The 24,279-nt window shown below is 38.4% G+C and overlaps 1 protein-coding gene across 2 annotated transcripts in view; it reads left to right on the forward strand.

Annotated features, from left to right (window-relative positions):
- tbc1d22b (TBC1 domain family, member 22B) overlaps nt 1–24,279 on the forward strand; it is a 44,426-nt gene that overhangs the window by 13,563 nt on the left and 6,584 nt on the right. For both annotated transcript variants that reach the window (XM_056772562.1, XM_056772563.1), the window contains 4 exons: nt 1,375–1,489; nt 11,293–11,399; nt 14,646–14,721; nt 17,174–17,301. In XM_056772562.1, coding sequence (XP_056628540.1) covers nt 1,375–1,489; nt 11,293–11,399; nt 14,646–14,721; nt 17,174–17,301 — 426 coding nt within the window. The remainder of the gene's footprint in view (nt 1–1,374; nt 1,490–11,292; nt 11,400–14,645; nt 14,722–17,173; nt 17,302–24,279) is intronic.

Here is a 24,279-nt window from a genome sequence, read left to right on the forward strand (position 1 = left end):
GGCACACAAAAGGGCTGATCACAGGCAACAAGCAACGCACGCCTCATGCGCTCACAAAGCTGACTTTTGTGGATAGGTTTTTCATTTGTGTCGGTGGATTTGAGCTTTGTGCCATGGCATGCAAACCAGTAGGGGGTGCTGTGGTGTTTTTAAGAAGCAGATGCTTGTAACCAGGGTAGAAAGCAAAGAACCAAATTTTATGTTTAAACAATGAGCTTGAGTTGTTTGTCTTAATGGATTTGAATCTGAATGACGGAAAGAGGAATTTATTTAATTTAGAAGAAAACCGAGTCACGCAACAGAGAAATTAAATTAGATTTGTGACAAAACGTAAAATATACATTAGATAAATTTGACTTATGCCTTTTTGTTTTTGAAATGAAGAATCTTTTTTTCTGAACTGATTTTTCTCTGAAGCCGGGCACACATCACTGTCAGGCTGGTTATGAATAGGGATGCACAATAAATTATTGGCCGTATCGGTATCGGCCGATAATAAAATTTAGGTTGATGTATTATAGCAGATAAATCATTTCCTCTGGTTAAACGTCTTCACCTGCACGCTGCTCACAGTTATAATACAGTACAGCACTGTTTTTCTGTCGTGATCATCCACTTACTGCTATTAGCAATAATTGTTGATGTATTTAGATTCAGTTTTTTTGAATGTGTAAATAAAAGGAAGAAAAGCAAATTGTTTGAATCAGACTGCTGTCAGCATGCTTTCTGTATATGTATAGCTATTAAGAAAAAAATCTGGGTTGCTGTGGAAGAACATCTATAATTTGTTTATTAAATAAAAAAATATTCCAGAAAAATTTGAAGTTTAAAGAATCGTTTCAGGGGAAGAAAGAGAACTAATGGTAACCTTGTTTTTTTGCAGTGAATGATTTTAAAAATAAGCAGTTGTCCACATTATTGCCTTTTGTTTCAGTCTTAGGGAATTTTATATTCATATTTAGAGACTGTATGTATGCCAATATATCGGTTATCGGATTTCAATGCTAAAGAATTATCGGGTTATTGTTATCGGCTAATTTCTTTTTTTTTTTATAGGAAATTAGTTTTGTTTTCGTTCTAATTCCTTAAATTCAAATTTGCATTATGATTTTGTTTAAATCCTCAATTCAACTCAAATTCACTAGGAATTTACAAGTCATTCTCAATTCAGTTAATTAAGACGCACAATCCTAAAAGCGGCGAGCACTTCAAATGCAGCTGGGCTAGAAGATGCAGATGATGGAGTGGACCTGTTGCTTTGTCAAGAGTGTAAATTATGCAACGATGAACTTCTACGATTCTTGACGATAATTACCGTTCTGACCAGAAATGAATAATTTCGTGATGTTAAGCAGGATTTTCTTTGTTTTTCAGGTGTTTGAAAGGATTCTGTTCATCTGGGCCATCCGTCACCCGGCTAGTGGATACGTGCAGGGCATTAATGACCTGGTTACACCCTTTTTTGTGGTTTTCCTTTCTGAATTTGTCGGTAAGTGAGTGTCCTGCCTGTCGTCTGTGCCTCCCACTTGATGCTGATCGTTTGCTCTGTTAATATTGCTTTGATGCCTGTGATTTGTCAAAGTCGGAGATGTGTAGACAGACAGGCGTTTGAATGACAGACAGGGGTGGAAAATGGTTGGATGAATGTTAACAAACTTGACAATATTCTGTCAGGTGAAATGAACCTTTAGACAATAATGCCAGATGCACAAATGTGAGAACATCAATTATGTTTAAAACAGATGGACAAAGAGAGACTGGCGTGATGAAAGAGACCTAAAAGAAGAAAATGGTATGGCAAAAAGAAGGAAAGATAGAACGCAGTTAGGGAGAGTGACAGACAAAATGAAAAAGAGATCAGGCAGAGAGAAACAATAGGCAGAAAAACAGCAAGCGAGATGGACAGACACATAGATAGGCCGGAGAGAAAGACAGTTGGAAAGAGAAAGACAGAGAGGCATGACAGGCAGACAGAAGGATAGATAGATACGAGAGAAAGACAATTGGGCAGACAGAGAGGGAGGACAGACCTACAGAGACAGACAGGAGGAAAGATATACAGAGAGAGAAAGATATTTGTGGAAAGGGAGAGACAGACAGATACACTCAGAAGAAAAGGAAGACAGGGAGAGAAAGATCGATGAATGAGAGGCAGAAAGAGAAGGATGACAGAGAGAGAGAGACAGTTGGGGAGAGAGACAGCGAAAGTAATATAGGAGAAAAGAGAGATAGAAAAAGAGGGATTGCAGACAGAAGGAAAAGTAGTCAATGAAAGACTGACAGTTGGCAAAGAACAGACAGAGGAAGACAGGAGGAAAGATAGACACAGAGAAAGACAGTTAGACAGAAAGAAGGAAACAGACAGGGAGAGAAAAACAGTTGGGGAGAGAGACAGACAGATACATACACTGTAAAAAATTATTTGTTGACTTTACTTAAAATATGCAGTATGTGCGTCATGGTTTTTAAGTTATTTCAACTTAAGGAGGCTTTAAGTCAAAATAACAAGAAAATCTTTGTTGCGTTTACAAAAATATATGAGTTCACTTGACCTTCTTTACTTAAAAAATGATGTAGCACGAGTTCAATCAACTTACATTGCTAAGGCAGGCTTTACTTAAATATTTAATTCATTAACCATAATGTTCATATAGCACTGTGAATAACAAGTAGTATTGAAATAATTGACGACTGATTTGATGTCAGTCATTGAATGATTCTCTACAGAAGCACACAACATATTGCATTTCTGATGTATGTTTTCCTTATTGAGGTAAAACATATGATGGGTTGAACAGGGTCTATGCTTACCAAAACAAACAAGAATCACCTGAATGATAACTTCACAGAAAACGATAATCCACAACAAAACAACATCAATAATACTAAAACAACTTAAATATCTTTATACATTTTATTGACAGCTATATAACTACCCAAAAAGTGCTGATTATTCAAAAATGCATGAATAATCAAACTTTTCAGGCGCAAGGGCATTTTTAAACTGATAATATAAAGTTCATTGCTCTGTAAATGTATGTTATGTTTACCTAATTTTAACTTTCCATTTTCTTTGTGCATACTCATGAGCTTTCCTTGTAATTTATATTTTTGTGTTGCATGAACAAAGGATTTTAAGTTCAGCTAATTCTTTTATGAATTTGTATATTTTTAAGTAGAAGCTACTTAGCATAATACAATATGGTTGTTGAGACAACAAATCACTTTTGAGAGAAGAACTGAAAGACAGTTAGGGAAAGGCAGACAGGATGGAAGATAGATAGAGAGTAAAAGAGACAGTGAAGCAATATACATGTAGAAGAGAGTCTATGAGACAGGCATGGAGAGAAACACAGTTGGGCAAAGAGACCGAAGAGCAGACAGGTAGAGCAAAATAAAAAGACAGAGAGACTGAATCAGAGGGATGACGGGCATAGACAGACAAAGAAAAGATAATTAGGGGAGAGAGAGACAGACAAAAAAGATGGGCATGAAGAGTAAGACAGTAAGGGAAAGACAGAGAGTATAGACAGGGACAAGATAGTTGTAGAGAGACAGAGAGCAATGACAGAATAAAGGAGAGAAGGATAGAGAGACAGAATGAGAGGGAAGGCAGGCAGAGACAGACAGAAAGAAATGTCAGACAGACAGATGCATACAAAAGAAAAGATGGACATGAAAAAGACAGTTGGGCAAAAGACAGGGAGAGGCATAGACATGGAGAGAAACAGAGTTGTATAGAGACAACTCTCTTTAGACAACATCAGAACAGAAATGTTGAAGCACAGTCCTACAGCAATGCAAGAGGCTCTCTTAAAACTATTGTATCCAGCATAACTAAATCTAGTGGCAGAGTTATTGCAAGGTATTTTCAGTCCATATAATCCATATATCCTTTGTTTATACCTCCTCGTCTCAACGGCTATCGTGGCTCATGGTTGCTTAGCGACGACAGACGCCAGGAGAGCGCTTTGGAAAAAAGGAGAACGCATTACAGCTCCAGTTTTTCTGTGGGGTTTTAAACGCAAAATGTGAATCGGACCATAGAATGCTATGATAGAAACATATTCGTTCTGCTAATGCATGCAGGGCTGAATTGGGTAGATACCCCCTGATAAAATACATCCAAAAACTTTCCTCCGAATTCTGGACCCTTAATTCAAGTTCTCCTAACACACTTCGATATGAAGCACTTAAAACCCAAGAGCTGAGACCTAAAGCCCTCTGCCAGCTGACTCTAAAATTTCAGACAAGCACCACTAAACAGACCCAAAATTAGAATCAACTAGATTACCAAAGAAAGTCAAAAGTCATATTTAGACCATCGGGAAAAGAAAAGTAAAAAGCAAAGTAAACGAGAATGTTAAACAGAAAATACAATGTGGCATATTATCTCTACGCTGTTCGAGATTTAAAACAGAGACGGATCCTGACCAAATACAGACTCAGTGATCACAGTCTGGACATAGAGAAAGGCAGACTCGGTGGAACATGACTTCCAAAGGAAGACGAGTCTGTGCCGACTATGACACCTGCGAGGTCGAGACAGAGACACACTTTCTCCTTCATTGTGATGCATTTAAAGAGGTGAGAGAGCAGCTACATGCTGCTGCACACCCTCAGAAACAATCTACAGCCTTAATTTGTTACAATCAATGCACACAAACACTTCATTTTATATAGATGTTAATTGTTTATATTTTGGTCAATGTGTTTAGTTACATATACTTTATTTTAAACTTAACTCTATATTTTATACGTTACTTAGCACCTTATTTTGAGAGGGATGTGTGGGCCGAGACAGACAGAAAATAGATAATTGGGTGAGAGAGTCAGACAGAAAGAAAGAGATGACGGATTTGAAGAGAAAGACAGTTAGGGAAGGCAGACAGGGAGAGAAAGAGAGATGGGGAGAGAGAGAGACAGACAGATGCACAAAGAAGGAAAGATGGACGGAGAAGGAAAGACAGACAGACAGGGGTAGACGGGAGAAAAGAGAGAGAGGGTGAGAAACAGACAGAGAGGGACGGCAGACAGACAGACAGACAGACAGACAGAGGGAGAAAGAATGAAAGATAGGCAGGGAGGGAGAGACAGACAGACTGAGAAACATGTAGAGCAAAATAGAAAGAGAGAGTGACGGAAAGAGAGGGATAGTGGGCAGAGACCAGTGTTACGAAGTCATACGTTACTGTAATTTAATAACTTTTCCCATGGAAAAAGTAAAGTAAGGGATTACTTGTTTTTTCTGTAATTTAATTAAATACTTCTGAAGTATTTCAACTAACCTGCCTGTAAAATACTGTATGTGTGCAATAGTGGAATTGACATCAAAATTCAAAGTCTAACTTTAAAATCTGTGCTTTGATGTATTCTTCTCACATTTGTAATGCTTCAGTCAATAATACTACCTTATGTAGTTTTATATTATATATTTGAGTGAAATAAAAGAACCTTTTTATGTCTATCCTTGAATCACTAACTAATAAAGATTGATATAAGATTTAGAAAGTTATTAGTAATCAGTATTAAAAACTTTTTGGAGAGAGTAACTTGTGCAGTAATCTAATTACACTACACTACTCAACTCAACTTTATTTATATAGCGCTTTTAACAATTTTAATTGTTACAAAGCAGCAGTACATGAGACACATTGAATACAGGAAAAACAACTAAAGGCATATATACCTGTAAAAACAAGAAAAAGGTGAAAACAACAAAAGACAGACATACAAATGGTCCACACACACAATATGCATACATACTTACACACATTGACATAGACGCACACACGCAAACACACTCGCACACACGCACAGTGAAAGCACACATTTGGGATAAAGGAGAGAGAACCACAGGTCAAATATTAAACAGACTATGTGCAATATTAATTATGTCTAACTTCTGAATTCTAAAGCAGCCCCCCCGGCCAGGCAAATAGTGCAAAACAATATGCAAACGGTGAATACATTATTGAGTATGTAATTAGTAACTAGTAATGAATTACTTTTTCAGAGTAACTTACACTGGCAGAGACAGACAAAAAAAATAAAAGATTGACCGAGGCAAAGACGGGGACAGAAAGAGAGTTGTAGAGAGACAGAGAGACAGAGAGCGATGACAGACAGGTGGATAGAAGGGGAGAGAGAGACAGAATGACAGGGATGGCAGGCAGGGCAGATACCTGGGGAGAGAGAGAGAGACAGACAGACAGAAAGAGATGCTGGACACGAAGAGTAAGACAGTTAGGGAGAGGTAGACAGGAGGGAGAGAGAAGGACAGAAAGGAAGAGAAAGAGAGGCAGACAGGTAGACAGACAGATAGTCATGGGAGAAAATAGACTGTGTGCTTCTCATTGTTATTCTCTCTCCAGCAGCACTCTGCCCCTCCCTTCCGTATTTATTTCCTGTCGTCTCATCTGAAGGTTAATTACTTATGGATAGTTAAGGATTACAGAAGAACAACAGCAGGCTCATTGATCTCTCCGCCGTGCTGCTACCGCAATGACACCAGGACATACCCACAGATTACCTGGATCACCAATCGATTTCTCTTTTGCTGCCGCTCACTCGCCCTCAGTTCTCTCTCTTCCCCTCATCCCTCTTTTCTTCACAAAGCTCATTTACCGAAAAGCTGATTTTTCATACCAGGGCACTCGGCCTCGTTCGGTTGGCCCTGTCTGCTTCTAATTTATTTGTGAATGCGCGCGTTTCGGGATTCGCCGCGTGTGCCCGAGTCAATGGCGCAGGTTGAATGAGCCGCATTGATCCTCTGGATTTGAGTGTTTACAGAAGCCTGCGAGGGTGCCGAGCTCACGGTGGGGGGCTCGACCCGCCAATCGATGTGTCTGAACGAACCTCATGATCCCAACACGCTGTCAACAGGAGATAAAATAGGGAGGTCGACACCTGCGAGGCGGCCTTCTAGCCCTGCGTTTCATGCCCGCCGTCAGACGCGCACCTTAGGCGTCAGCAGCCTCGGTTGATCTTAAAAGTCGCCGTTTTCGCCAACTTCCACTCAGCCCTTCGCTGTTTTTATTGGACGGCACGCCTCAGTGGTTTTCTAGGGCTCCTCTTTGCGTTTTTTTGCTTTCTGCAGTGACGTCCTCAGAGAGAGAGAGACCGTGGATGAGAGTATTGGCGCTTCACACTTAGCTCAATATCAGCGAGTAGTGTTTTTAAGAGTAGCCAGCAGGTAGGAGAGTCACAGCGCCCTTCGGTTTAAAGTGTTGGTATTGATGTACCGAAGGATTTGAAGTGGAGAGAGAGACTGGGAGAGAGAGTGAGGATATTCTCAAAGGGTAAATCATCACATTTACCCTGACAGCAAAGAGGACAGCGGGGAAATCTGCTCTGTAAAGCATCAATGCCCCGCACTCTTTCTTTCTCTTTCGCTCTTCTCTCTCTCTGTCACACACATACATCCGTTTTTATGGCTGTAGAAGATGTGCGATATTCTCACATTTTTATTTATTGCCTCCCTCGGTTACGGGCTGTTATTTGCGCAGTTAGGTTGGGGTTTTAGTGTTAGATTGATTGTTTTTCTGGGACAAGTTTGTTGTTGGTGGATAGTGTTGTTCAATTTGAGCAGTTGGCCACATATCAACTGTTACCGTTGTTTTTTTATAACCGTTAGGGGGTAAAATCAGTAAAGCGCGGTGGCTTGTGGTTTAATGCGTTTTATCATTTTCCTGTAAAAAGCTACAATGCTCAGTAGATGATATGAATTTATTAATAATAGTCGTAATAGTTTTCCACCAAGTAACTGTAGGCTATTTACTGTTGCCAAGAAACTTGGCATATTAAAAGAACAGGTCACCCAAAAGTGAAATTCCTTTATTCATTTCCTCATTTCATTTCAAACCCAAATAACGCAGGAGAAATTCTGCGCTGTTCGTTTTTTCATGGCAATATTCAGGCGTAGAAAGGACACAAAGGCACCATAAAAGTTGAATCGAAGTGATCCATATGACTTGTGTTCTTTGAACCAAGACATTGTGACAAGATTGAGTCTTAAACTGGGCAACTGAATTAGATTGATTCAGTCCCGACTGGTGTTGTGAACAGAAATAGAATAGTTAACTGCCTCAATTGCTCTAACAGTCATCATTTTTGCCAACGTTCACTCTGCTGTTTGCTGTTTTTCATTGACTAGACTAGACTAGACTAGACTACAATGCAATGCAATGCAATACAGTACAATACAGTACAATAGTTAGCTGGCTCAACTGCTTCAAAGGTCGCCCTTTTCGCCAACTTTCACTCTGCCGTTTGCTGTTTTTCATTGACTAGACTAGACTAGACTAGACTAGACTACAATACAATACAATACAATACAATACAATACAATACAATACAATACAATAGTTAGCTGCCTCAGCTGCTCCAAAGGTCTGCATTTTCACCAAATTTCACTCTGCCGTTTGCTGTTTTTCATTGACTAGACTAGACTAGACTAGACTAGACTAGACTAGACAAGATTAGATTAGATTAGATTAGATTAGACTAGAATGCAATGCAATGCAATGCAATGCAATGCAATGCAATGCAATGCAATGCAATACAGTACAATACAATATAGAAAAATAGTTAGCTGCCTCAGCTGCTCCAAAGGTCGCCCTTTTCGCCAACTTTCACTCTGTCGTTTGCTGTTTTTCAATGATTAGGCTAGGCTAGACTAGACTAGAATAGAATATTAAACTGCCTCATTTGCTCTAAAGTTTGCCATATTCAAACTTTTACTCTGCCGTTTGCTGTTTTTCATTGACTAGACTAGACTAGACTAGAATTAAATATATTTAATCTATACAGTGCTTAACGAATTAATTTGACGGTAGTATTTATAATTCAAAAATGATTTTCATAAGAATGTGCTGTTTTACAAGGCAGAAATTGGCTTGTTATTTTCTTAATAGAAAACAAATGTTAATAGTTGAATTTTATGCTTGATTAATTTCTGACTTCTGAGAGAATTTGAATGTGCCAGCTCAAATTTGGGTAGAAAAACATGAATAGACTATTTAGTCATCTCAGTTTGTTATTTTCCTAATAAATGACAATACGTTTTGACAGATTCCGAAAACATTTGTGTTTTCTCTTTATTATGACAAGTAGATGGAGTGATATATTTGTTAGACACTGTACATATCATCATATCAGATTCATTTAAAAAAATCACACTTGAAAGGATTATTTGACCGTTCAAGTCGCATTGAATGACTTTTATGTCCTCGTTCGCATGTGTTAATTGCATCGGAAATATTAACCAGTGCATCTTTAAGAGTTTCTCCTTTTGTGTTTCACAGAAGAAAGTAAGAAAGAAAGAGTTAGAAATGAAATGGCTAAATATAACATTTTCACAAGTGTCTGGTCCAGTCTGAATAAAAAGCTGTATAATACAGTTCATTAAATGCTCAATAGATGGTGACCGAGAAACGGCCTGAGAGATCATTTAGAAATCAAGAACAAGGCTCTCGTCGCCATACCACAATAACACCTTTACCTAACGGGTGAGAATACAGGGCACCAAAGCCTCTTTTGGTGGCACAAACAGGATTTTTCCTGCATTCTTTAAAGCAGCTTTACACAGCAGTCGTGTGTGTGTGTGTGTCTAAAGCTTTAGAGAGTGATGTGGAAATGTTGAGAGCTAAATGGATCAGGAAAGTCTCCAGCGCTGTGGCCAGTGACATATGGCCCGGCCCATGACCGGCAGGGCACCGCACGCTTCATTTGTGGTCAAAGAGGTCTATTTACTTCGCTTTTCCAGTTTTTCTTTCTGCCAGCCCTTTCCTGTCGTTCTCAATCCCTCTTTTCCCCTTGAATCCCACCCTGGCTCTCACCCGGCCCACTTCAGCTGTTCCTCCTGCTGCAATGCAGAGGTTTACTGACAGTTTGCTCTCATAGAGTTTGAGCAGAAAGGTGCCCGGCCGTTCCTGCCACTGCCCTCTGAGTCCACCGGCCTCTCGTGAAATATCAAATTCTACCATATCTCAAAATTGACAAAAACAATCGTTTTATGCTAGATCCCTATTTGGATACTTTCCACATTAAAGGCACAGTACACCCAGAAATGAAAATAATTTCATGATGTACTCACTTTTGACGTTGGTTACCAAACAACACTGGCCCCCATTGACTTCCGTCATATGGACACAAAACCACAGAGACATTTCTCAAAATATCTTCTTTTATGTAAAACAGAAGAGGAATCAAGTGCAACTTTTCAATGACATGAGGATGAATATATTATTAAGGAAAGTTTATTTTGGTTTAACTATGCTTTTAAAATAACTGTTTAGTTCACAAAATGATGCATATGAAGACAAATTAATAATTTTATATTCAAATACCATTATGTTATCTATGGTTAAAGTGACAAAGTAAAATTTTTAAGGTGATGGGTATATCTAAATTTGAAGTATTACATGCACAATTTTATTGCTAACATCAAGATTTTCCAGTTAAACACCGGAGTGATTTTTATTTAGTTGTTTGTAATGAAGCCCGAATCAGATTGCGCTTCCAAAAATCTGAGATTGGCGGCTTTAGTTGAGTATCGACGGTTGATCTCGAGCATGTTTTCTTCATTGCATCTTCAACCTTGCACGTGACCTTCTTCTTATCTTCAGTTCAAGCTCTCATGTTCTGCAATAACAGTTGCGTGATTGACTGAATTGCTTCGGCAGCGCGCAAGCTGAATGCAAACACGCCTCTCTCTCTCTATCTTTCGCTTTCCTCAATGCTTCTTCAAAATAGCTCCTTGTTTTCCCCTTCAAACCTCCCTCCATCCTTATTACGAAAAGAGGGAGAGCGAGATGAAGAGAGCGAGCAGTACATTAGTTGTGTGGCGAGTGGCACACGCGAGTCTTTTGCTGCCAGGTCTGGCTCTCTGGGGCATAATATGTGTATCAGCGTCATTTAGCACATACTGCTTAAAGAGAGGCGAAAGGTTATAGCTGCTAGGGGAAAGCCTGCAGAGGGAGAACAGAACTGGGGGAAGGAGTTGATGAATGTGTTGAATAAAGAACGCAGTTTGCTGGCTAATGATCTAATGGCTTGGTGGCGTCCGTGCATACGATGCAGGTCACGACGGCAGCGCCCTGCCAAGAAAACGCAGACTGCTGAGTGCACAAGCAGTATGTGTGTAGAAGTGGGAACAGTAACATGACATAAGTAATAAGTTGGGGTTCAGTGAGTTAGATTTTGCTTCTATGTTTTTAACCCTGTGTTTGTGTTTATATAAATTGACTAACCACGTGTTGTTTTGTGTTTTTGTGGTGTTCTTTTTCTTAGAGGAGGATGTTGAAAATTTTGAAATGGCGAGCTTACCCCTGGATACGCAACGAAACATCGAAGCAGACAGCTTTTGGTGCATGAGCAAATTGCTGGATGGGATTCAGGTGTGTGTTTGTCTTTAACCACGGTTTCCTTAAAGGGGTCATACGACAAGTCTAAAACGAATATTATCGCTTGTTTAGATGTAATGCAATGTGTATACAAGATTTAAGGTTCAAAAGCGCTGTATTTTCCACACACCGTGCATGTTTTTATCTCCTCTTTGCCCCGTCTCTCTGAAACGCGCAGATTTTTGACAAAGCTCATCGCTCTGAAAAGCGAGGTGTGCTGTGATTGACCAGTTAACATAGTGATTGGTAGAATACAGCAAGCTTGTGATGGAAATGTAATGCCTTAATGCCAAAGCAATTATACTGACACCTTACTTGCGTTTACATTTGGGTGGTCTTAAGCAAATCATACCACGAACTGACGTAGATTTGTGGGGGTGTGGTTACACGAGGCATTTCCGGCAGGTCTGAGTGAGCATTCCCTTTAAGAAAGAATGAATGTTTTGTTCAGACACTTAAATTTTTGCAATTTTACGTGTCTAATACATGGCATGGGTAACTTATAACACACCAAAGTCACAGAAAAACATGTATTCGCATCATATGACCCCTTTAAACGCTGTTCTGTCAAGTTCACTATCGTCAAAATGATTGGCAGTATGGTTCAGTTCTGGGCAACAGCGATAACCCCCTTAGGGTAAACAGAACAGAACAAGCCGATGTCATTAGTTCTTAATGGCATTAAACTGTAACACATAATGTAAAGTAATTGAGACTGTGAATAGGAATGACAGTCGAATCCCAATTGAAAATGAGAGGTGGAGCCGGGGACGGAGGAGGGTAATTTGCTCCTGAGCAACGCGATAAGCTGCTGTCAGCTGAATGAAATTTAAAGGGATGCTGTGATTGCGTCATATTTCTATAGGAAGATGAGGATCAGCTGATGCGGCCTTTACTCACGTGAACTAACGCTGTACGCTTGATTTGCTGTTCCCAAAACCATCCTGTTTACTAAGATGCCAAACACTTGATATGGTTATTTAGACCATTTTACAGTTTTTCTTAATTTACTATTTATAGGTATGTGTTTAAATAAAATGGTCCTTTTCGTTTCATTATCTGAACTACTAACAAGATTTCTGCCAAATTTCAAATAAAAATATTGTTTCTGTTTGACTTTATGTGCAGAAAATGAACCGCAGAAACAGGTCAAAATAACAGAAAAGGTTTTTTGTGGTAACCTTGATTTTTATCAGTTTTCATGTCTTGTCATGCTGTCAGTCTTTCACTTTGCTGTTGGATGTCTTTGTCAAAGGTTTGATTTTGTTGTAATTCAACAGACACTATACATCCTGAAATGCTTATTAAATAAACATTTGGAATAGTCTCCTAATTTTTTCTGCGGCTGTATGTACCCTTTATCCAAGGAGACTTAACTGTGCATACATAATATCTTTTTATCTAAACGTGTAAGTTTCAACGTTTGAAATTACCTTTGTTTAAAAAATACAGTTATGCCAACACATTGATTTCTGTCATTAGAAAACTACAGTTTTATATAAAAGCTAAATATTTTTTAAATGGAATACCGGGACCAAATAATGAATAAAGAGCAGGCAAATGAGTCCAGTATAGATTTCAATTCCTTCTACTGTTGAAAAGCTCATGCTCACTAAGATGCCTAAAATTTTGTTTTCGTAGAATAAATGTAGCCTTCATCCAGCCTATAATTCTTGTGTGTTTGCTTAGTGGAAAGTATAAAAAAAAAATGCATCTAGTGAAGCGGTTGACAGAATGAAATGAATTCATTATTAATTGTGCCACCTAAGGTTTCATTTCCACCGTGAAATAAACGTTGCAGTTATTCAATATTCGCTTGGTCATCTCCAAAGCCTTCATGAATTGGTCCTAAATCATTGAACATGACATTATAATCATTGTGGCCTTGATCTAAAACAAGTTATCTTGGAGGGATGTACCTTTATACGAAAGTAGTGCCACAATAAAAACAGAGCCAGTAAACGCTTTAATGGTCATTATTTTCTTTTGTTTTTTTGCACAGAGTTACAGAGTTGAGTACAATCTAAAAAAAAAGCAAAACAGGTCGGCTTTCATGCACCTAAACCCTTGAGAATAAGACATTTGCCTGCTCCGGGGAAAGAGACAGGACGTTTATGCTAGGGGATGCAGATCTTCAGCTGGCGTTCCCTCAAGGGCGGCCCCCTGTTAGATTGAGACAAGCGTGTCGAGGCATTCATCTGCAGGCGGGAGCAAAGGTCAGATGCAGGCCGGCATCAGGTTGTCCCATGGGCCATGCTGTGTCGTTCCTATTGGCTGAGCGGAACCGGGCTGAAGGGCAGAACGCACGTACAGATCAGAACACAGAATGTGTCTTCGCGTGCGCTCGTCCCCCGGGGTGAAAACACAAATCGCAGCACAGCACACGGCCAGTGGCCCTTAATGACCCACAGCGGAAGCGGGACAGAATTATAAATTATTATGAAATAGCCATAAACGTGACGCTGCAGCGCCCCTGGTTATTCAGCTGGTATTAGGTGACCAAATCGCCAAGGGTTGTGTATTATGTGGGTGGTACCAGTAAAAAAACCTGCATACTGCACATACCTACATAGTTAAAAATAGACATGCAATGTATACATTTTATCAAGTAATTACATAACATATGCAATAATTATTCAATTAAATAATATGTATTTATTTAAATATACAAATTACATTTATAAGAAACTTGTTATAAAAATAAATAGAGCTTATTTGCAAATACAGATAACTGTTATTGTTTTTTTGTGCATTCCAAGTATTATCAATCAAACTACAGTTGGGTTGTAATAAAATCTGCTTACTAGCACAATAAAACACAATAAAAACATACTTAAAACATTTTTGTAATTAAAAACAGTGTTGTCTGTTTATGCAAATAAATTCTTCACATTCTGTCTTTATACTGTATTTCTATCTCTAGATCTCCTTTATGTCTATCTCTCTATACATATGTATTTTCTTTGTATGTTTGTGTGTATGTATAACACGCACACATAATGTGTCTTTTTGCATTCTGTACGCTTTGCGTATTCTTGCTACCTAGCAACCTCGTAAAATCACTGTAGCGTAACTCTAACTGCAACACTTTTTCACGGGGAGGTCAAAGCGGCGTGTTAAAAAATGCTCATGTTGAGCGAAGCGTTAAAGTCCAGATGCCGGTGACGTGTCGGGGCATTAAAGAGTGACTGAAGAATTGTTCTGTGTTCTAAATATCACCTTTGTTTTTTTCTCAATCAGGACAACTACACGTTCGCTCAGCCCGGCATTCAGATTAAAGTGAAGGCGCTGGAGGAGCTTGTCAGCAGAATAGATGGTGAGGAAGATCATGTTCGCAAACACCATCATTCATCAGTTTCGTTCGCTCACACGGGGGGGGGAGTTAAAGGAGCCGTTCATCCCAAAATAAAAACTGTTATCATATAGCTCATGTCACAGCATGAATATTTAGGATGATTCTTTTGCAGTCCTAGATAAGAAAGAACGTCTGTATGAGTAAATCATACAGCTTATCAGATGCACAAAGAGGGATAAATGATGATAGTTTAAGGTGAACTTAATTTATTTTCTGGGAATGTTTGGGAGGGCTGTTCCACCAAATTTTCACTTTTGGTGTTGTAACAAAGCCATAGCGACTAAGTATTGTTTTATTTATTTTTGTGGTAGGTTTTTGCCTGTTGTTGTCATCACGGTTACACCGAGCAGCACACAACGTTTGACATTTTTCTATTAACAGCTCAAAAGCGGGCGTAAACTACTCCGGGCCCTGACCGTGTGCTACTTTTCTACGTTTTGCAACAGGTCCGTTTTGTTCACATCCTCAGACGCTTCAGCACAAACACGCCAAGACCGAGGGAGCAAAACATCAAAATTAGTATTCTGTTCAATTTTCCTATTTGTTTTATGCTTGGCCTTAAAAATAGAACAGGTAAACTAGCTCTTCCAAACTGTTAATAGTAGCTTAAAACATAAAAACACAGAGGAATTGTTTTCGAAGCGAACATCTTGTGTATCACTTTGCCTCTTTTTGGCCGTTTCTCTTCCTGGAATCACAAGTTATGTCACTAGTCCTCATGTTTTTCTGTGAGAGTGTTATAGTGCCATCTGTACGTCTCCTCCCCTGTTCTGAGTGTTTGGTGTGATAAGCTGAACAGCCCACACCGAGCCTCTCGGTAAAAGCCGCCGAGCGCCTCCTTTTCCATCCATCAGCATCCGCTAACACCGTGAGCAATAGCAGACCCCACAGTCTCACCGGGCAGCACAGGAGAGAAATCAATTCCCCATAAGCCCCTGCGATTAGGGTGTGAAGGCGAATGGAAGCGAGCGGAGAGGAAAGAGGAATGAAGTGGCTGGAGCCCAGGGGAAACAAATTGCGGTTTCAGAGGGCAAGAGAGTGATAGATGTACACTGGCGAGGGAGAGCACCAAAACAAGCTCTTCCAAATGTGTTTGTTTTTTCCCGACACTTTAATCTTCTTTTAGAAACAGGAAATTGACGTAATTCCTCTTGATAAATGAAGTCTGATGTTGTTCAGATAACTACTCGTATGACTATAATTAATATGACAGTTCCAATGTTAACCATATTTACGTACGTTCACGGTATCCAACTTGTCATTTATCACACATAAATCAGTATATTTAGCAACTCTGCATTTGCTCGCCTTCAATGTGTTTGACAGCACGTTAGCTATTTTAATGCATGTTTTAAATAGGTTCATCCACAAGGATTTTTAAATTATAGTATAAAATCATTTGTTTTTCGCTGGTTTACTTTCTTATTTATGCACCTTTAATGCTTTAATTCTGAAGATCGGTTTAGGTCTTAGTTACAGTTAAAATGTTTTGTTATTTTGCTGGATGTTAAAAGTGTTTTCAAGGTTCTTTCAAGGGGGACAACAAGTTGGCAAAATTACTTTTTAAATGTATATTTATTAGTACATTTTAGTTGACTTGATTTTGATTGCACTTTATTTATATTATTTTAATGTCGTGAGATTTGGTACAAACTGGGCATTTATTCATTATATTGAAATTACATCACGAAAAAGGTTGTGTTAGCACTAGTTAATGTATTAGCTATACTACTACAGCATTTATTCATCTTAGTTCATGGCATTCATTGATCCATTTTTCATATTTTTTAACATTGAAACATTTTTACATCATTTTAAACAGAATCAGTTTTGTTGGCATTAACATTGCTTGTTTATGTAAGTTAATGTATTAACTAATGTTAACAAATACAACCTTGTGGTGAAATGTTAATCCTTTATATTTTTTTCAAAGCAAATCTATATTTTTTATGTTTAATCTGCATCCCAGTCAAAAAAGAATAATTCATTATTAGATCGATAGATTTTTTTTTTGACGCCCAACTTCAGTTCTCTGTACTTTTGGAGAACTGTCACATTTTTCCCTATTTGTAGTCTAGTCAAGGCGCCGGCTTTGGAAAGCCATTCTTATTCTGTTCAAAGGCCGAACTAGAGCTTATCAGAAATCCCTCTCTCAATGAACTCCAACTCTCTTTCTCTCTCAATTCAATCGAATGTAATTACACACATGTTGGGGGTCTATAATGTTAATTCAGCGAAACAGGTGTGGAGAGAATACAACAATAGTCGAAGGGTTTAAGTTCCGGGCCGGAGTGCTTCTCTGAACAATGAGGGTCATTGGCGGGTTACAATAGGCTATTCCCAGTACTGCGCTTTGTAGAATCGACCACCCGATGGCTATAATCCCACCTGTTTTGTTACTCTGTGTCCACAGAGGATGTCCATGTGCACTTTCAGAGGTGTGAGGTGGAGTATCTGCAGTTTGCTTTCCGCTGGATGAACAATCTACTGATGAGAGAACTGCCCTTGCGATGTACCATTAGACTTTGGGACACCTACCAGGTACTGTTGTGTCAGAAAACACGCTCACACTTTGAGATATGCCTTTGCATGTACTTCTATGTCAAAATCGTCATTAATCTGATGATTTTATTCAAAGCTACTTGGGTTAAGTGCTTTGATCAAGGACACAGATGTGTCGGTTCTTATGGAGGTCGTCTGCATCAGTTTCACCTGTTACAATTACTTTGTGTATAAATATTTGATGTAACATTTGAAAATAGATTTTACCTCTCTTAAGTTTGTCTCCCAATTAGAATTGTAGTTTTGTCTTTATATAATGTTAAGAGTTTTTGTTAGACTCTCCTCACTGCTGGTGTCAGGATTGTAAAACTTTTGTTAACCCACTCCCCCTCAGTGTATTTTTGCAGTAATTCAGTTTTTTTTAGCTTCTGTATCTCACTTAAAGGGACAGTTCAGCCAAAAAGGAAAATTCTGTCTTCATTTTCTCATGCTCGAGTTACTCACGCTCCAGATCTGTATTGATGTCAATGTTTTGATGAACACAGAGAAAGACATCTGAAAGGATGCTTGTAACCAAACAGTTCTAAACCAACTTTGACTACAATAGTAGGAAAAATTACAATGGTAGTCAAAAGTGCCCCAGAACTGTTTCCTACATTCTTCAAAATATATTTTTTGTGTTCAACAGAATAAAGAATTTTATGAAGCAATTTTCCCTACTACGGTAGTCAAGATCTGTTTGGTAACAAGTATTAAGACAGAATTTTCATTTTAGGTGAACTGTTCCTTTAATCACGAGTCTTAGATACAGTTATACTGATTAACATTTTTCTCAAAATGTTTGTAATAAGTTTGTATGCTAAAAGTAAATTCAGATAACATAAAACTTGATTGATTGATAGATTAAGGACAAAAATATTATAATTCTTTATTTAATTGAATACGTTATTAAATTATTCATTTATAATGTATAATTTAATTGCATGAGAGTTGGAATGAAATGGTCTGGTTCAGGTATGTCAGTTTCATGTGTGATATATTATTTAAAAACACATTTTGACATTTCTTAGACATTTTATTCAGGCATTTCATTTCTCCCCCACTTTTAAACACTGCAATTTGGTGATTCAGTTCCATAAGGGCCAACATTTTTTATTATATTGACAAAATTGAAATTCCTTTCATTTGTTTTATGAATATGCAAACATTAATCAAAAGAAAGAATAAAACCAAAACATATTTTTCTAGTTTTTTTCGTTTTTTAATCAACACTTCATTGTTTGTACGTTTCATAAAAATAACATTTGAACAAAAGGCCTAATAATTGTTTTTATCCAAGATTTTGTTTTCGATCAGATTCAGAATGAAGGTCAAAGTTTTTGTTTTTGCATTCGTAGCTTTTTGCATTAGTATCTTTCAGATGACACACAACAGCGCCCCCACCATGTAACAGTGAACATATGGAAAATCAGGGATGCACTATGTCAAAAGATAAAACAATTTAAAGGCCAAAATAAATGTGTAATGCACTGGTTGTCAGTATTTTAAGTATACAGTTATTAATTAAGTAACCTAGTTGATTTATCATCGATGAACCGACTGTTTTCACCTCCATGTCACTTGAGTTATCTGCTCTACAGACAACCATACAAACTGCCCCCAAAATAAACTTCACTTCAGAAGTCATGGGTAACACGTCCTTGTAGACTGTATGATAAGCATTTTTTTTTGTTAAAATTGCAGAATATGATCTGAACTGGTCGTATTCTGTCATTCATTAATATTCTTTTGAGGTGTGAATCTTCTCATCTGATGTTCTGTGCGCGTGTCCTCTCGATGTCTGAGGCGTCCTTTGATATCTCTCCTTGCTCATTTCTTTGTCCTTTACATCTGCCGCTCTCTATCTGTCGCTCCATCTCTCTCGCTCGCCGTTTTGACATGCATCTGTTCCCACAAGTTAGGTTTTATTAGATAAAGGGGTTTGGTTTTCAGGTGATGAGAGAGGAAACGTTGAGAGGGGAACATTTACACGCACTTATTTGTCCTCGGTTTTGTTATGAGTCAGTGAGCTGTTCCTCTCCGACGCTGGCGGTGGACATTTTCCCTTAAGCAACCTTAAAGGGGACACATTATGGAAAACAGTGTTTTCTTGCCGAGTTGGATGTTCTGTGTAGACATACTATAATATTCAGGTTGCCAGACCATTTACTGAAACTGTATTGCAAAAATGACTCTCAATTCAGAATTCGAAATAATATCGTATGATAATATAGTCCAATTAGGATTTTACATTTCCTAATGGACAGTGGTTTTAAAGCGTTTTTTTTTTTAGAAATGCATTATCTGATTACAAAATTGTCAAATGATTATTAAATTCAGATTTTTTTAGTTTTTGGTATTCATAGTGTTCTCAGTGTACACTTGAATGTTCGCCTTTGGCTTTAGTGACATCAGTCCATCAAGCTGGCATGGACTGCAAAACCTGATGATCCATGTTATCTGGCGTGATCTGAGAATGTTTCAGAGAACATCTCGTGTGCTTCAGTGGATGCAAGTTAATCTGACCTTTTGCACACAAGAGTTGACATGGATTTAGAGAGATGATTTCTTTATTTGCCTAGCAAACTAAAAATTATGTTTTAAGCGCTTCGTATTTTATGTAATGTTACTTTATTTTAAAGCTTTGTTTTTGGTTAAAATAAACTGTCCGCAGAGATGACGTGTTTTTGTAGGCTAACTCGGAAGTTAGCTGCTGTGGTTCTCTCGACCAAAACCCTAAGCATTTTTCCACTGACTTTTGGAAGATCGCAAAAAATAAGCTCTGTGGTCAAAAAAGGCTTTTTATGCTTACATGTTTTGTGTATCAAGATAATCTTTACAAATGAACACAACATTTGTTACTTTTGAAGCCGAAATACAATCAACAGAAGTAAAAAGCTAACATTATGCTATAAACAGACTACACTATGGTCGATATCAACGTCACCACCACCAAGCCAAGTCTTAAACTTTATTAAAAATGTTTTCCCTGGTTAAGAAATTACTCTGTAAATGAATCCGCATCTGCGTTTTTAAAGATGGTAACACATATGGCATTGTTTTCAAGATTTATATGGGTGATGACGTGTAAGGTCCCATCCAGAGGAAGAAGTTGCTTTTAGCAACCAACATTTTTAAGACCCAATAAGGTTTCACGAGCGGGTTATATTTGGTGTGTTTTATGTCATAAAATAAAATGTGAAAATATTTAGAGGTCTTGTTAACCACAGAGCTAATTTCGGGCGATTTGCCAAAAACCCATTTAGAAAACCCAAAGACATGGAGCGAAGGAACTGGAAGTCCTTAAATGCTCACTCGCTAAGCAAGCAGATAAAACGTTATGAGGGAGGGTAAAAAACACAAGTATTGTTGTTTCAAAAACCTGACATGTATTTTTTTTATTTAGTGGAGTAAAATCTTCTCTAGAGCAAAACTACATCAGTACTGTCTTAAGACTGAATGTATCAACATATTGGCTCGCCCTGACAACTACTCTGGTATAGTGAAGTCATCCAATCAAAACGGAGATCTCTTCCTGGTCACAATTCTTTTTTGGGGTGTTAATTTCCCAAAGCCTCTTCACGGCGGGGTCAGGGTCGGGACGGGCAGTAACAGCTGCGTTTGTCCACTTTGCAGAGGTAGAGGAGGGCAGGGTGTGAATGAGGCCAGTGTAGCTCTGAGGGAGAAACTATGGCCTGACACGTGCGTTTTGAAGGTTAAACTATGTATTTTCACACCTAACCTGCCCTGCTTTTTAACCCACCTCGTGCCTGCTCAGATGATGACGTTTGCAGAAAAGGAAAGACGTTTCTGAAGCGGAAAAACACGACTACATTATAAAAAAACAGCATGCATTGAAAAATCCCGCAGAATAAGACCATTGAAATATATTTTTGCCATTAGAAGAGTGTTAATTTTTGTATTAAGCTATCATTGTTACGCTGACACTTGGGTTTTATGAATAATATCTTTGAGAACAAATGTTAATGAACGCAGTCATTAGAGTTCTCCAGCGACCGCACGAGTTGCAGGTCAGGTGAGAGGCGGCGCAGCGACCAAAAAACACGACCAGATGATGGGTTCGTCCACTCATATGAGGCTAAAGCCAAAGAATAGAACTTCGATTTCTGATGAAGTGCTTTTATCTGGTCCACGCTGTAATTGCACGTTTGGCACAAAGACTCAGCCCTCAAGATCAATTAGAGGCGCACAAAGAGCTCGGGCCAGAGAGAGAGTGGCGAGGGCGAGCAAAATGAAGAAAGAGAGCGAGCAAGAGCCGGGAAAACAAAAAGGAAAGTCATGTTAATGTCTGGCTGATGTTCATAAGCATCCTCTCCATTAGTGAGATGGGCTCCAGCGAGAGGTGACGGGAGAAACTCTTGGCTGTGAGTAAGTTCATGACATGAAGGACTTAATCATTGACACTTCTTTCTTCTGATGCTTTTGTTGTTTAGTCTTCACTCATCTTAATCCCCTTCTTTCTTTCTTGTCTCTTTAAATCCTTCACTTTTTTTACTCCTACAAATATGTTGCAGTGATTTCATTGTATAAAAACACCATGGTACTCGCAGTAATGACCATATTGATTGTATTTGTTCAAGTAAGGTAAATCGCACGGCAGATAATAGAATTGTATTGATGTTGTAATATTTACACTGTGAGGTTATAAGATTGTGTGGTTAAGACTCTTTCTTTTGTGGAACACAAAAGGAGATATTGCGAGAAAAGTGTTTATACAATGGAGATCAGTGCAGTCCAATGTTGTTCTTCAAAATATCTCCTTTTGTGTTTTGCGTAGAAAAAGAAAGCAGGTTCTGAATGACATAAGGCAGGCTAGACAACTTGTGGCCGCTTTAACATTTCAAATAAGAGGAGAGACGCACAGCCGGAGACACCGCAAAGTCCAAAACGCTGCTGCATTCAATACAAAAGTAATTTCTGCGGCTCGTAGCGATTTGACATCTTATAAATCGATTTGATCGGTCTGTCCAAGGACTTAATGTTATTTACAATGTTAAAGCTGGCAATCCGCAGGCAATCGTTTTGCGCACGCGATAGGTCGCACAAAAAAGGTTAGCTTTTTAAGACGCTAATTTAACGTCACATGGGGCAGGGATTACTTTTGTGTTGAATGTATTAGCATTTTGATTTGCATTAATTCAACTAAATATCTCTTTATAAATATCTTCTTGAAAAAACAATACCACATCTTGGATTTACTGGGGGACTGGGGGTGAGTAAATTAACAGCAATTTCATTTCGGGTAAACTAACACATTAAGAAATAGAAAATACAACTATGAAGACAATATCCCTTTTGATTAAATGTTATGTAAAGGCAAAAATAATTGATGCAATATTTGTGTGAATGTTTTAAAAACTGCAGTGAATTACAGAAATACAAAATAACAGAAGGAAAGGAAAAAGGATATGATAATGAAAAACGTATTTATATTTATGTATTCTGGCCCTTAAAATGTATAATCCATCATCATTTACTCACTCTCACGTTGATTCAATCCTTTATAAATTTCTTTGTTTCAATAATCACAGAGAAAGATATTTGAAAGAATGTTAGCAATTTTCAGTTCTGGGACATCCTCCACTACCATAGTAGGAAAAAAATATTGTATTTTTTGTTCTGATGAACACATAATGAGATCGTTTGAAGAATTTAGGAAAGGGTTCTCGGGCATCTTTCATTGAATTCTTCTTACTATGGTAGTCAATGAAGTCCTGCAACTGAAATTGACTAACATTCTTCCAAATATCTTTCTCTTTGTTCATCGGAACAAAGACATTTATTCAGGTTTGAAATTACATGAGGGTGAGTAAATAATGACAGAACTATCACCTTGAAGAAAGGTAGTTAAAGACTCCTGACATAAAGGTTAAAATATGATTAAATATGATGATTTTCCTTTTTGTGTGAACTGTATGTTCTTCATGGAATCTGGCGTCCATGACCCTACACTAGCCTAATACACGGCTTCCTCAAGGTTGTTGACGTAACCAACAGACCAGTCGACTTTAAAAATCTGTCGTTTTACACCTCCGTTGTATTATCGGGCCCTTGTCCAAAAACCCCCTCTCTCTTTCTTTTTTATTTTCACACTTTCTCACTCCTTAAGCCGTAGGCGACTCTAGCCCCCTCTTTCATCTCAGCCCACCTGAAATTCTGCGATTAACTCGCGGCCGTCTTCTCTTAAAAATCTGTGATGTTTGCCTAAAACGGGGCCGTAGTGTACTATCTAAGGTTATTATTTTACCCTGAATCCATCCCTAATCAGTCATAACAGAACTTTCAAGTTTATTACATCGAGAGTTATTCTTCACCTGCTGCGCACATTTGCTCGGATACACGGTGGACCGTATCTGAACGCAGCTGTCAGACGCTCGCATCAATTTTCTGTCGCCCAGACACGATGTCTGAAACATTCACCTGTATCATGATTTGAGACCCCAAGACTGAAATGCCCCCTGGTTTTTACTCTTGACACAATCTAACTTTTTTTTATTTTGTCCCCTCGCTCTCCCCCTTTTTTCTCCTCTTTTCCTCCTTTCGTTTCCCCTTCTCTTTCTGCTTCAAGGCGGACCGTAGAAACAAAGTAAACAAAGCTATTTATAACCACTCGCTGCCTCTCCAGTGACTAAATGTACCACACTGTACTCGACACAAGCAAGTGAGATTTTCAGGAGAAGAGTAGAGGACGCATGCAGAGCGCAGGGACAGAATGGGTGGTGTCTTATTTAGACACATTGGGAATTACTAACGTGACCTATTTCACAATCCTATAAATTACAGAGATGGGAAAACTACATTAGGAGCTCCCAGTGTAGGCGTTCAAGTCTTGAGCTAGCTGAATAATTTAACGAATAATATGTGCCGCCTTAAAACCCTTATTACTCATGATGGAAGTAAACAGTATTGTTTATTTCCGGCTAAAGGAGTTCACAGTTGTAGGTGTATAGGCAGCAC

This window comes from Triplophysa dalaica, chromosome 18 (genome assembly GCF_015846415.1).
Source record: "Triplophysa dalaica isolate WHDGS20190420 chromosome 18, ASM1584641v1, whole genome shotgun sequence".
Lineage (NCBI taxonomy): Eukaryota > Metazoa > Chordata > Actinopteri > Cypriniformes > Nemacheilidae > Triplophysa > Triplophysa dalaica.